Below are 15535 nucleotides of genomic sequence, written 5' to 3'. Positions count from 1 at the left end.
TCTGCTTTGGATATGAAACCTGTGCTTGACATTATTGTGAAGCTGGTTAATGCTATTCAATCTCGAGGGCTTGCTCACAGACAGTTTCTGGAGTTTCTAGAATCCATGCAATCTTGAGTACTCTGACATATTGTACTACACAAAAGTAAGGTGGATACATCATTGCTCGAGATTGGCAGCTGAAAGATGAAATAGTGACATTCTTCCTTGAGAAATGGGTCAGTAGAGTATAAAATCCTGGAAGATGTTGCATGGCTTTTGGACTTTATATTTTTTTACTGATCTTCTCTGCCACATGAGCAAGTTGAATGTCAAGATTCAAGGCAAAAATCAATTTATCGATGATATCTGGGGCCATCTCAAAGGTTTTAAACTACAACTTGTTCTATTCATGAATCAGCTTGCCAAGAAAGACTTGTCTTACTTCCTGAGGTTGAATTTGATAGCCCTGGTGATGAAGGAAAAGTTTAAGGGTTACGAAGATAGTCTGAGAAGACTCTGTGGTGAATTTTAACGAAGAGTTGAAGACTTCAGTGTCATTGAAAAAGACTGAAATTTTCAGTATGCCTTTTAATGTGAACTGTGAAACAGTGAAACCGGACTTGCAACTTGAATTGATTGAATTACAATGTAATACTAAACTCAAAACAGTTGTTTCTTAATGTTCTAAAATTAGAGTTCTACAAGTCCTTGTTGAAATCCACTTTCCCAAATCTGATATCTCATGTCCAGAAAGTTACTGCTATGTTTGCTTCCTCATATATATGGAACAGGTGCTTTCTATAATGAAACTTCTAAAGAATTGCCTTAGAAACAGACTGACATGAGCATTTAACTTTGCTTCTAAGAATAAATGCATCCCAGTTTGAACCAAATTATGAGAAACTTTTAGAAATGCAGTCACAGTTTCATTCATCACATTCTCCCTCATAATCTTTCAGTCATTAATAGGGTTTAGTATCACAAAAAATACAAGAATTTTGTAAAATGTATCACTGTTATTTTTTAATAAATTATATTGGCCTGCCTAAAGTTTTTTTCCTTACCATTGGCTCCCTCTTTAAAAAATTTGCCCATCACTATTTAATCTTTTGTTATCAATACTTTATCTTTTTTGGTTAAAAACTTTACCCTTAATCTATGGTGGGGTAAAAGATCTTTCCTTTTTTATCTGAGTTGTTTATAATATCATCTTTTATATCTAGGTCATATATCCCTTTGACTCTTATAGAATATAGTATAAGTCTTTAATCTTACCCTAATTTCTCTGATATTGTGTCTTACTTTTTCTAGCAGTTTTTTACAAAAAATTGACTCCTTAATCAAGTTGGTATCTTTGGTTTTATTGATCATTATTGATATTCTTTTTTATTACTTCTGTCTGGGTCTTTAATATCTGATTTGTTCCCTTGATCAACTATACATACATACATACATACATACATACATACATAAAGTTAAAAAAACTTTACCTTCTGACTTAGAATCAATACTGTGTATTGGTTCCAAGGCAGAAGAATGGTAAAAACATGGCAATTGGGTTTAAGTGACTGATCTAGGGTCACACACAGCTAGGAAGTGTCTGAGGCCAGTCCTGAACCTGGGACCTCCTATCTTGAGGCCTGCCTCTCATATCACTGAGCCATATAGCTGTCCTCTTTCCCCCTTAACTATTAATCTAAATTGCTAGAACTTCTTTTCTAACTCACTTCCTCTCATAATTTCCATTGAGATCTTTGACATTTTATTCTGCTGGATTTTCTTGGTCATATAAAAAGAATTGATGTTTATGGTTTTCTGTACTGCTACTTTACTAAGATATATATTCTTGTAAGCTCTTAAGAGGTGATATGATAAAACGTCCAGGGAATCTACTGTAATCTCATGAGTTTTGGACAAAGTTCTATAATTCTTAATGTTGTTTGACATTTGGACGCTTTGGAGGGTATGACAACTAAATTGTTTATTGCAGGTGCTAAGCTAAGTACCTAGATACCACTTTTATTACTTTTAAACTATATTCCTTTTCTTCAGGGAAAAAGGAAAGAAGAAACTTCCCTTACTTAAAGGAATTACTCTCGCCATTAATTAACTTCATTTTTCTTCTTGTAGTTAAACTCAACTCTTTTTAATTTGTGGTACTTGGGAATGTTGCTCCAGGTTGCTAGCCACTTTCTGGGTGAATCATACTGATTTGCTTGTATGTATATTTATAGGAAAATGTAAAACTTCTTTCTATTATGTTATGTATCATTTCTACTCTCTAGTTAGGCATTATCAAATGATATTAAAGAAATCTCTGAACTTACAGCACACTAGAGAGATTTTTTTAGTGTATAGGGTTTGGTAAATTGGTAACTTCTATAGTGGGTATTAATTAGAGACTAATAACTATTTGCTGGTCTACTTATTTCTAAGGTAGATTTTTTTTAAATCTGCCATCAACAAGGTCTATATGCAGTTCAGTACCAAACTATCACTGCATATTTGTATTTAGTTGGTTTCTCTGACTTTTTGGTTTTTGTTCAAAAGAGAATCTGATTTTATTGGTACCTTTTAATATCTAATAAATTTAAAACATTACTGTTTACAATGTTAAATTAGAACTTATCTTAGATTTTGTGTCCAGGTTTACAAGAATTACTCATTTTATCCTTAATTTAAATAATAGTGCTTTTAATGACTCCAAGCTTCTCCTGGAAACAAAGAATATGAGTAAAATGATAACTTTCTTCCACTGATGCTGTATGTCATATAATTCCTTAATCTCCAAAGGATTAAAGCTGCAGTTCATTCAAAGGGCAGTATTGATATGTTTACACAATGTACATAAATGGGCTATATATAACATGCTACTAATGAAAAATCATTCAAGAAAAGTAATGTAACCATAGTGAGTACACTCTAGATAAAATTGGGATACTTTCATAACAGTTTACAATTTCTTAAACACTTGTCATGTAGTTACATACTAATTAAATTTCATGAGCCAAATTATTAAGTTTTTGTTTTATTGCATCTCTGTAGGTTATCAAGATGGAAATGATTCAGAAGCTTCAGGGTCATCAAGAAGAGGCGGACGTGGCAGTTTCCGAGGTTGCCGTGGAGGATTTGGTCTCACTCACAGTTAGTAGAGTGGTGAATTGTGTGCCACCTTTGATTTAGTATTGATATTACTAAGATATCTTTCTAGACTTGGAGTTGAGAAGTACTTTTGAGATCTTATAGCCCCTTTTCTGATGGATGAATCACTTCTAAAACATCTCAATAAGTGTTCCTTTAGTTAATTGATCTCCATTAATGGGAGATTCACTACATAAAGTGGAATTGTTTTTTCTGTTTTGAACAACTATAATTATTGAGCAATTCTGATTGAGTTGAAATTTTATTTTCATTCATTGGTCCTTGTTCTCCCCTAAAGAAAAACAGAATAAATGTAGTCTCTCTTTAATATGATAGCCCTTTAAATTTATGACAATCTCTGCTATGTTCTTCTTGCTGTTTGGAATGAAATGTAACAAAAGGGCAAACTGAAGCAATTTGCCAAGTAATATAATGTTTGTTAAAAGTGATGTTTATAGTTCTGAATCAGCAGATCAATAGTTTGTCTCGACTTATGCCAAAGCAAAGAACAGCCTCCTTTTGAAGGTTTTAGGGATTACAGAACAGGGCAACATGATTGGTTACAGAGCTGAGGTATAGAGAACAATATGATTGGTTGGAAGTTTAGTAATGAAACACTAGCAGAAACTCCCTCCTTCTTCCTGAGACTCAGAAATATTGATTGTTTTAGTTCAGCAGCCAGGTCTTAGATATACAAGACCTTTTGGATAGCAAAACACACATCCTTGAAAAATAACTTGATGGTGTAAAGATACTAAGCCTGATATTTTGGTGTCTCTATCTCCTAAAGATAGATAAATTCCTTGAGGCAAGAATAGATATGAGATTAGCAGGAAAGCTGGATTTTTAAACTTAACCTGGTACAGACCAGCTGAATTTTGAGCTAAGTTCAGAGACAAAAAAACTGTGGCTCAAGCAATTACAGGACAAGAGAAGTGATAGGACAAAATCAATTATTTGTAAATAGAATGAGTAAATAGATGATACAGGATCAAGTTTAATCTCACTGCCCTGATATGTCTTTCTTGTTGAGTTTTAAAAAAATATGTATATACAGAAATGATTCAAAATTATTTGGGGACAGACTGAGTTTTCAGGGTCTTCAAAGATGGGCATGCCAATATGGTATGCTTTGGAAATTTTTTCCATGATTCTCTTTGTTTGCCATTTTGCCACAAATGTTCTTTAGTGGTCACCTTGGGTTAAGTTGTTGCTTTAAAAAAATCACCATACAAATGCATATGTTTCTTGGGAGGAGAGATTATTTGGTAGCCAGGATAGGAAAGCATTTCTTATTTAGAAGTAGGAGGGTTGAGTCCTGGTCAGTGGACTGTTTTGATGAAGAGTCAGCCAGAGTGAGATGCTTTGGGGAGAGATTCTGGGTAACAAGAAGATATCAGTTAGAGGTGTGATTTTGGTTTATTCAGTAATTTTGCATATGACCAATCCTAACTAATATTAAAGATTTTTGTTTATAAACAAGAAAAGTTATTTCCAAGAGAAATTAAGCTAACTTCAGGAGATAACTTAGGACCCTTTCTCAGCCTATATGATTTGTGGGAAAATCTTTTTCAAGATTGGTTGGGGAGAAACCTTTGCTCACTAGTTTGTTTAAACTTAAGTGGTTATTCATACAGTAAGCACTTTATTAAGCACTTCCCAGGATGATAATATTATACATGGTGCTAAGAATACGAAGGCAAAATGAAAAACAAGTTTATGACCCAAAGTGACATCCTTTCAGTTGGAGGATGAGGAGTGGTGTATATCACATTTATATAGAAACATTAAAGAAGAAGTTTTTTTTTTTGTTTTGTTTTTTGTTTTTTTTATCCTGGGACTCCATTCTAGGAGCATAGGGCCACAACCAGTAGGCAATGGGTCACACAGTCACTCAGGGTCACCCAGCTGGGAAGTGTCTGAGCCCGGATTTGAACCTAGGACCTTTCATCTCTAGGCCTGGCTCTCAATCCACTGAGCTAGCCCAGCTGCCCCTAAAGAAGAAGTTTTGACCAAGGAGAGAGTACTAAATTTGCGGGGTCCAGAATGGCTTCATTTAGGAGTGGAACAGTGAAGGAATTTAATGATTTTGAGAGGCAGAGGTGAGCAAGAAGTGCATTCCCTGCAAGCCTGGCTGTGCAAGAACCTGGAGGCAGGAGATGAAAGGCCAAGTGGGAAAAGCAAGTAAACCAGTTTAGTTAGAATGTAGAGAACACAAAGAATACTTTAATATAAAATCAGTCTGAAGAGTTGGGCTAGAGCTAGGTTGCAAGGGACTTTAAATGCTATGCTGAGGAGTTTGAATTTGATTCTGGAGGCACAGAGATTTACTAGAGGTTCTTTTAACAAAGAATGACATGGTCATAATTGTGCATTGTTGGCAAAAAAAAAAAAACAACAAAAAAACTGCATTGTTATTTTGGTTGCTGTGGTGGAAAGCGAGATTAGTGGTGGGGGTGGGGGGAGAGCTCTCCAGTAGTTCCTGGAAGAGATGGAGAGAAGGAAGGGGACAGAGGTAAGTGAGAGTGCTTTTCTGGAGATTGCATTGAGTAGATGTAGTAGCTGATTGGATGTGTGTCTCTGATTATCTTTAGACAAATATTGAACATAATTAAGTGATTTTAAATCATTTGAAAAACAACAAATTATATAACTTACTTGAAGCATATAATATATTTTATATCTATAAAATTTAGATAGTGAATCTGAACGAGAAGATGGGCCTCAACGCCCTGGTGGATTTTTTAGTTCACGAAGAACAGGATTAGTTGAACCAGCAGGTAAGAATTTAATAGTTATTGACAAAAGTGTTTAACATTTTTATATATAGATATATGTTTCTTGATTATTTAGTTTTAATAAGTAGTGCATATGCTGTGGTGAAACACATATATGTTCTCTTTCCCTGTTGTCCTTCATTCTCTGTTTTTTGCTTGTTGAAGTATTGATGTCAGGCATGAGGAAGAGTAGCTTATTTTCTTTTTTCCTAGTGCTTTTGGTTTGAGAAAATTTTTGTTGCTTTTAAAAAATCTGTGCTCTGTGCATTGTTTGTTACATTAAAGCTAATTTCAGGGTATAAATTAAACTTGATTAAAATCATTGGTGGGGGGAGAGGACGAAATGTGAACATTTGTAGACCCTTGGACTAGTGTCAAGGGGAATGAAATTAGAAGAAAATTAGAGGAATGGATAGGATTTGAGAGTAAATGAAAAATGAGAGTATAATAGTTGTGGAGAGATTTATTTAAATATAAGGAAAGTTTGAATTAGATAAATAATTTGAAGAAAGCTTAAGTAGAAGAACGAGAATGAGTAATTCCTTCGTTCAGGTCAGCAGCAATGAAATAGAAAGCTCCATTTTGGCTTGTGTGGTTGAGGGGAAATTAAAAATTTTAAGCTTGTTGTCAAATACTTTTCAGGTAATGGTGACAATTTCCGAGGCAGAAGTGTTGGTGGAAGAGGTGAGGTTTGGGGGGGAAAGGGTGCTTACTTTAAAATTTGATTACAGTAATTCAGCTTGAAATTAAAGTTATTCAGCATTCTCCCTCCCTCTCTTTCTCTCTCTTTCTATTTCTCTCCCTTCCTCTCCCTCTCCCTATCCTCCTCCTTCTCTCCCTACCCCTCCCCACCTTCTTACCTTTTTATGGGGAAGTGTGATGGTGCTTAGAAACAAATACTTTTATATTAAGTTGAAAGTCAGGGCATTTGACCTGGAGATAGCTGAAGAAGTAAATAGTTCTATATGACAAAATGTTTCTACTTGTATAAGAAAGTTTTAAAAATGCTGAAGCCTTTTAGTTTTAGAGGAGCTTGTTTTGACTTGTTTTATTGTGAAAAATAAACTACATTTATTTTGATTCTCTAATACTTTATCTCAGAGGCTTTCTAAAATATTTTCTCTTCTGTTTTCCCTTCCTTAATGGGTTTTCCATTGCATAAATAATTAGTTAAGGGCCAATTAAAACTATATACCACTGTTTTTTGATGGTTGGTAGCAGAACTTCCAATGCATTATGTGATGCTGTTTGTAAAGCCTTTTTGCCTTAGTGGTAAGGTGTTTGGTTAGATAGGTTGCACCATTTGGAGAATACCAGATGAGAGAATTTGTTAGGTCTATCCTGATTTTTATTTGCTTTTGTGACTATTCTGTTGTTCTGTGGAGTGGTTCTGTACCTAAGGAAAACTTCCTTTGGTTTTTCTGGGGCTCCCTCCAATTGAAAAACAAATTATGGAGCATAGCTTTAGGGAATAGAGAAGAATAACTGGTCTACTTTAGGTTAGAGGGTTGCAAAATTCAACACATTGCTGGATTAATATGTAGGTTCCTACTTCTGATATTTATTTTAAACATTTGTTAAGTATTAGTATGCTTAAAAGATACTTGTCTACCTTTTGAGCACAAATGATTATTGAAAATATAAGGAGCAATATCATATGTGTGTAGTCTTGTATGTTTACTATTTTATTGTTAACTACTTTAATAGGTGGTTACAAAGGATTCAATGAAGAAGTAGTGGCAGGTTCTGGAAGAAGTAAGCTTTTACTTTATACAAATGATTTTATTTGTTTGATTTTATTGTGATAATTTTTCATTCCCCATTGTGAAACGTGGTTTTCTTTTTCCTTTTTTATTTTCTTTTTGATCCTTTACTAAGACACCTGGAAATCAGAGGCTGAAGGAGAAAGTGGTGACTTTCAAGGTATGCTATAGGTCACCTTGTTTATGTTATATGACACATAGTGAAAATATGTTTAGGACATAGATATGTTTTCAGGAGCACCCTTGAATGAATTAATGAACTTGGAAACATTTTGGGGGTAGAGCTATATAACTCTTTAAAAGTCTTATGTAGGAGAAGTAAAGTCTGAAATATTGATGGCTTATTTTTCTAAACCAGTTAGTTTCTTCTAATGAAACATTAAAGACTTTCAAAAGGATAGGGGAGTAAAGCATTTAAAACTTGGTCATCTATTTAACTTGCAATATTCACATAGCTTTTATAGGCCTCTGATCCTTTACATTTTTATTCAGTGCTTTATTTCTGTTGCCAAATTTGTAACTCTTGGGATATTTTTTTATGTTCAAGGACCAAAAGTGACCTATATCCCACCTCCCCCACCTGAAAATGAAGAAGCCATTTTTGCACACTACCAAACTGGCATAAATTTTGACAAATATGATACTATTCTTGTGGAAGTATCTGGGCATGATGCACCACCAGCGATACTGGTTAGTATATATTTCTACTTTGTATATTTACTACCAAGCAAGCCTTTTCCTAGTATCTTTTTCTGAATAGTGTTTTGTAAATATGTTTCTCAAAATTAATGTCAAAGAATGTAAAGTTCCTCTCCAACCTTACTATCATGTACTAGATATGAAATTTAGGAACAGATGAATTGTCCAGAATGAAAATTTGTACTATATTATAATAACATGAACCAAATATTCTTTCAAATATGAAAACTTTTAAAAATGTTTTTGAAGGGGGGCAGCTGGGTAGCTCAGTGGAGTGAAAGTCAGGCCTAGAGACAGGAGGTCCTAGGTTCAAACCCGGCCTCAGCCACTTCCCAGCTGTGTGACCCTGGACAAATCACTTGACCCCCATTGCCTACCCTTACCACTCTTCCACCTATGAGACAATACACCGAAGTACAAGGGTTTAAAAAAATGTTTCTGAAAGCCAAAAGCATAAAATCTCCAACCATTCCAAAATTTAACTTTTTTCAAGAGCAAGAGGAAAAAGTAGTTTTAGTTGACATTTCAGAAATTTTGGCAAACGGTAAGATTCTTGAAGATGGATTTTAGAGTGGGAAAATTGGTGGCATAACTTTGAGATTTTAAATGGATGTAAGTTTTTAAAGAAAATGTGAATGCTACATGATTAAGAGCACATTTATGGAATATAGTTACTTGAGTCATTTGCTATTTCCTTCTCCAGTGGATCCTTTTGTCAGGCAGTCAGATTAGGAAATGTCTGAGGATGTATTTGAACTCAGCTCTTTCTTATTCTAGACCCAGTGCTCTTAACCACTGAACCACAGCTACCTCTTATTTTTGGAATACAAACTAAAATTTTACACTTTGTATTTTTTCCCTAGACTTTTGAAGAAGCTGATCTTTGTCAGACACTCAATAACAACATTACAAAAGCTGGCTATACCAAACTTACTCCTGTGCAGAAATATAGTATTCCTATTATACTGGCAGGACGAGATCTGATGGCTTGTGCCCAGACAGGGTCTGGAAAAACTGTAAGTTATCATCATCAAATGTATCTTGTACTATATTTGAGTACTATAGGTTTAAAGATTTTGCTACTTACAGGTACCATGATTCTGTTTTGTTTGTAAGTCAGAAGGTTGGATTACTACAGATTATCATAAAAATGTACATCACTTTCTTTGTTTTTTAATTCCTAATTTAATAGGGTTCTGACTTCTTAAGGATTTGGTAGGACTCTGTTGAGCTAGTTCTAAGAAATCGTTTTAGACTACAGAGGAATACAAAATCAGTGGAAGGTAGTATAAAGCACAATACTTTTATTTAAATCCAAGAGTTTAGAAAACAAAGAAACCAATTATCTGTTATAGGTAGGATAAGCAAAAAGGAAGGAAATTGCAATATCTGTTTGGATTGTTCCTACTTGTTTAGATTCAGAGGCAGCTGGTTATTAAACTTAGTTTAAAAGATCTAAGGATTCAGAACTAACTAGGAAAGTAGATTGAATGGGAATTTTAGATCTGCTCATATGAGTCCTGGAGAAATTATCTGGACTCTGTAGTTCATTCTTTGCACTTGCACCAGGATTTATAGGGTAGAACTGGAAGGAAAAGATGTGAGATAATTAAGACTGGTATTGATGTGACTCAGTGAGGAAAAGGAGCCCAGAATTTTGTCTAACATAAGGTCACATAGTTGATAATCTGTGGATGGACAGTGTCCTGTGTTTATAATGTTTGTCTTCCCAATTCACTTAAGGTGTGTATATGTATACATATTCACACATATATATACCCATACATACATGTATGTATGTGTATGTGTGTATATGTAGAGAGAAAACCTACTGTGTGCTAGGTTGTATGTTAGATGCCAAGAATATAAAAACAAAAACTAAGCAGTCCTGCCCTCACAGAGCTTTACTACATTTTTTACATTTTTTAGTGAGCTAGAGGGAAGACACAATATGTATGTATATAAATATATACAAAATAAACGAGGGAGGGAGAATGCTAACAATTGTAGGTATCAGAAAAGTTCTGTTTAAGGTGTCTCTTAATTAGATGTTTGAAGATAAGAGGAGGTAAGTAGAGAATAAATTCCAGAAATGGAGGATAACTGGTACAAGAGTATAGAGATAAATGATGGAAAGTTGTGTGTGAGGAACAGCAAGAATGCCAGGTGGCTATATATAAAGGGAATTTTGCATAATTTGAAAAGACAGTAGTATGGGATCAGGTTATGAAAGATTTTAAAAGCTAAACAGAGGAACTTGTCTTTGATTCTAGAGGTAATAAGATGACACTGGAAGATAATAATAATTTATATAGCGCCTATGTATCAGGAGCTGTACCAAAAAAATCTCATTTGTTCTAACTAGAACCAAGTATGAGAGATACTATTATCATCCCCATTTTTATAGTTGAGGCAAACATAAGTTAAGTGACTTGTCCTGTCTCATAGCTAGTGTCTGAGTCCAGATATGACCCCAGATCTTTCTGACTCCAAACCCAGTGGTCAGTCCATTGCTCTACCAGCTACCACCAGTCAAGGAAAATAATGGTCATCTTTTCAATTAAGGAAATTGACTTTGGCATGTATGTAGAGGATGTAATGGAGAGGGGAGAGACTTGAGGTGTGCAGACCAGTTAGGCCACTGTAATATTTTTGCTGAGAGGTAATGAGCCCCAAAACTATGAGTGTGTGTAGTGGAGTTGACATGATATGTCATTAATCTGGGATTGTGAAGGACAGTAAGGAGACAAAGATAAGACCAGTGTTGTGAATATGAAGATGATTGTGATCTTGATAGAAATTAGGATGTTGAGAATGGTAGTGTTTGAGAAAAGATGAGTTCTGCTTTGGATATGTTGAAATTTCAGATGCCTGTTGAACGTCCAGTTTGAGATAACCATTGAACAACTGGAAATGTGTGACTGGAACTCAGTTGGGAGACTAGAGCTGGTGTATAGATCTAGGAATCATTTGCATGGAGATAGTACTTAACCTGGGAGGATTGATGAAATTCCCAAATGAGAGGAAATATAGAGAAAATATAAGGCATAGAACATGGCTTTAAGGTACAAAGTTAGGTAGGGTGATGTGGAAGAATAGCTAAAAAAGGAGACCGAAGAAGAGGAAAAGCAAGAGAAAGCAGTATTCAAAGACCTAGAGAGAAAGAAACTATCCAGGATACTTCGAGTGATAGTTCTATAATTACTTCAGAAGGTGTCATTTAGGAAGAGTGTGCTAAAGACATCTATAGTGGTGATGCCCATCATTAGATTATATTTGTGTCTTTTTTTTAAAAGCCATCTTATTTTTATCTTTCATTATCAAATCAACAAATGTTGATGAAAAAACAGTGCTGGGCAAGAATTTATATTCTATTGGCAGAGACACTGTACTTTGTATGCATTTATACAGATTAAATATGAAAAGAAGATAAATGTTATTTAGGCAAGGGAGGGCATTAGTTCTTTTAAAAAAATGAATTAATTAAGGATATTTTCCCATGGTTACATGGTTCATATTCTTTCCTTTCCCTTTTCCCTTTTCCCTCTTGTAGCCAATGAGCAATTTCACTCGGTTTTACATGTATCATTGATCAAGACCTATTTCCATATTATTAATATTTGCAATAGAGTGATCATTTGAAGTCTACATCCCCAATCTGAGGGCATTATTTCTGAGAAAATAAAGTCTTTGTAAAGAAAAAGGTGATGCTTGAATTGAGTCCTTTTTAATATTTGCAAAGTTCTTTTATTTATATTTTATTTTCAGATTGACATTTTCTTCTTTCCTCTTCTGTTCCTTCTCACCAATTGAGAAAGCAAGAAAAAAAACAAAACCCTGTTACAAATGTGTATAGTTAAGCACAACAAATTCTCACAGTGGCCATTTCCAAGAAAATAATATATTTCAGTATATATTCTTTTGAGACCAACATTATCAGGAGATAGGTAATATATTTCATCTTGAGTTTTCTGGAATTGTGTGTGGTTAGTCACTGGACCGATCAGAATTCCTAAATCTTTCAAAGTAGTTGGCCTTATAATATTGCTGCTCTTGTATAAATTATAAGCCTAGCTCTGCTTACTTCACTTTTTATTGGTTCATATAGAGCTTCCCAGTCTTCTCTGAAACCATCCCCTTTATATCATTTCTTACAACTTACAATGTTACACTTCTTACAATTCTTACAATGATACCGCATGACTGCATACCATATACCATAACTTTTTCACCTTTTCTCCAAGTGATGGGCATCCCTTCAGTTTCTAAATCACAAGAGAGCTGTCGTAAATATTTATAAACACAATGTTCCTTTCCTTCTTTCTTTGATTTCTTTGGAGTATAGACCTAGCAGTGGTATCACTGAGTCCAAAGGGTTTGTGAATTTTAGTAGCATTTTAGTGATAGTTCCAAATTGTATTTCAGAATTGTTGAGTAAGTTCACAGTTCCATCAGTAGTTCATTCATGCTTTTCTGCAGTCCCACCACCATTTTTTCATTTTGTTTTTGTTAGCTTTTTCATTATGATTGGTGTGAGGTGGAACTTCAGAATAGGTTTTTTTTTTTTAAAAAACCCTTATCCGTCATCTTAGAATCAATTTTGTGTATTGGTTCCAAAAGCAGAAGAGTGGTAGGAGCTAGGCAATTAGAGTTAAAGGACTTGCCCAAGGTCACACATCTAGGAAGTGTCGGAGGCCTAATTTGAACCCAGGAACTCCTATCTATAGACTTGGCTCTCAATCCACTGAGCCACCTAGTTGCACCCTCAGAGTAGTTTTAATTTGTATTTTTCTAATTATTAGTGACTTAGAATTTTTTCTTTAAAATGGCTGTCAATAGCTTGTATTTCTTCTATCGAAACTTCATATCCTTAATTGAGGAGTGGCTCTTATTCTTAAAAGTTGAATTAATTCCCTATATTTCTTAGCAATGAGACCCTTATCAGAGAAACTTGCTATGAAATCTCCCCTCCACACTTAACTGCTTCTTTCTCAATTAGTAGCTGTTTTGATTTTATTAGTATAAAATATTTAAGTTTTATGTAATCAAGATTGTCCATTTTGCTTTTCCTGATCCCCTATTTTATGGTCATGAACTCTTATTATGTGATGTATCATTTCTTCTTTGCTTCCTAAATTTTTTATGATGTTACCTTTATGCCTTACGATATACTCATTTGGAGCTTATTTTGGTATGTGATGTGAAATGATGGTCTATACCTTGTTTCTGTACTTAGTTGCTGTCAAAAAAATCCAACATTTTTGTTGAATAGTGAGTTCTTGTTGCAAAGTCTGGAATATTTAAATAAAAAGCTCCACTCATACACTTATTTGCTTCTGTATGTTGTATATCTAATCTTTTCTATGGATCATCCTCTCTATTTCTTAATAAGTACAAACATTTTGATGACTAATGCTTTGTGATATAGTGTATTCTCTGGTACTTTTTGACCACTTTGCTCCCCACTTTTTCATTCTCTTTATGTTACTGCTCTTTTGATACTATAGATGAATTTTATTATTACTATTTCCTTGCTCTATAAAGTAATCCTTAGTTTATTTGGTAGGGCACCACTTGAAGATCTTGTGGGAAGAGATAAATTTCATGAGGAGAGAATTCATTCCAGAAATGGGGGACAAGCTAGGGCAAAGTTTTGTGAATAGGGAGATAGAGTGACATATATAAAGATCAAAAAGACAAGTTTGTTAGGACCTTAAATTATGGGAAAAAGATATGTACGATATAATGAGGCTCTTAAGGTAGATTGGGACCAAGGTGTTAAGAGCTTTAAAGCCAAATAGAGAAAAAAAAATTTTTTTAATAGAGGCATTAGACAGTGATGGGCAAACTTTTTAAAGAGGAAGCCAAAGGAAAGGAAATGTTCATCTGTCAGTCTGTTTCTAAGGCAACTCTTTTGAAGTTTCATTGTATTGTATAATGTTGAGGGGCTGGATAGAACATTTTAGGGGACTGCATCTGGCTTGTGGGCCGTAGTTTGCCCATCACTGCATTAGAAAGTGGTGAGTAGGGGAGTGACATGGTCAGATCTATGTTCAAGGAAATCCGCTTGGCAACTATGTGAAGGGGTCTGTTGGAGAAGGGAGAAATGACAAAGTTTGGCAACTAAATGTGGGGTATTTTTGATGAGATAAGGAACATGGGAGACTTGATAACAAAATTACATACCTGGTGGTATTTTTTGACAAAAGTGGGGAAGTAGATTTGAGAGAAAAGATTAGTTCTGCTTAGTCATTTTGAGATTGAGATGTTTCTGAAACATCCAGTTTAAAATATCCAATAGCTGTGTGATGATAATGGAACTGAAGCTTGGGAGAAATGGGCTAGACATAGAGAAGTTTTATTTACTTAGAGGTGATAACCACCACTAGAGGGTGTGACCATTTTTGTGTGTGGAGGAACAGATACAAATTGAGTGAAGACACTAAGTTTACAAACGACTGGACTAAATTATTCAACTGAGATATCAAAGACTGATTTTATAGTTCATTGTTTCCTATAAGATGAGCAGAGAGACCTTAAAATTTGAGTTGCTTTTCTATTTCTCTGTTGAAAATATTTTAAAGGGACAGCTGGGTAGGACAAGGGAATAGAACACTAGACCTGGAGTGTTAAGAGTTCCTGGGTTCAAATTTGGCCTCAAGACACTGCCTAGCTTTTTACCCTGGGCAAGTCACTGCAAATACCTAGCACTTACCACTCTTTTGTTGTGGAATAGATATTTGGTATTGATTTTAAGAGAGTAGGTAAGGGTTAAAAAAAAGAAAGAAAATATTAAAAGTTGTTAGGAAATATTGTAAATTTTACATTTTAACTTCTAGGCAGCTTTTCTTTTGCCAATTTTGGCTCATATGATGAGGGATGGAATAACTGCCAGTCGTTTTAAAGATCAACAGGAACCAGAATGTATTATTGTTGCTCCAACTCGAGAGTTAATTAACCAGATCTTCTTGGAAGCAAGGAAATTTTCTTTTGGGTAAGTGTGTCCAAAGTGTCCATCATAACATTTTTTCCTTTCATAGTTTCAGAAAAAAAAATTTTCCTCATCAGGAGGTTGTGATGGGGAATGGAATTAAGAATAGATATATTATCTGTATAGTGTAACTCAATTCACTGGAGTATTCCAAAGATAACTAAATCTCTCTCTAGGAATTT

At 34.6% G+C, this 15535-nt stretch overlaps 1 protein-coding gene across 5 annotated transcripts in view; it reads left to right on the top strand.

Moving 5' to 3' along the window:
* The window catches only part of DDX4 (DEAD-box helicase 4), a 68288-nt gene that overhangs the window by 27292 nt on the left and 25461 nt on the right, over positions 1-15535 (top strand). For 2 of the 5 annotated variants that reach the window (XM_044657732.1, XM_044657733.1), the window contains 9 exons: positions 3028-3114; positions 5280-5294; positions 5820-5903; positions 6543-6584; positions 7608-7655; positions 7779-7823; positions 8211-8353; positions 9226-9378; positions 15202-15356. In XM_044657732.1, the coding sequence (XP_044513667.1) occupies positions 3028-3114; positions 5280-5294; positions 5820-5903; positions 6543-6584; positions 7608-7655; positions 7779-7823; positions 8211-8353; positions 9226-9378; positions 15202-15356 (772 nt within the window). Of the gene's footprint in view, positions 1-3027; positions 3127-5279; positions 5295-5819; positions 5904-6542; positions 6585-7607; positions 7656-7778; positions 7824-8210; positions 8354-9225; positions 9379-15201; positions 15357-15535 lie in introns of all 5 variants that reach the window. The other 3 variants (XM_044657731.1, XM_044657734.1, XM_044657735.1) reach the window with 2 other exon arrangements.

The sequence above is a fragment of the Gracilinanus agilis genome, chromosome 1 (genome assembly GCF_016433145.1).
Source record: "Gracilinanus agilis isolate LMUSP501 chromosome 1, AgileGrace, whole genome shotgun sequence".
NCBI lineage: Eukaryota > Metazoa > Chordata > Mammalia > Didelphimorphia > Didelphidae > Gracilinanus > Gracilinanus agilis.
Note: the sequence above shows the minus strand (reverse complement) of the source record. Positions and strands in the feature narration are given on the sequence as shown.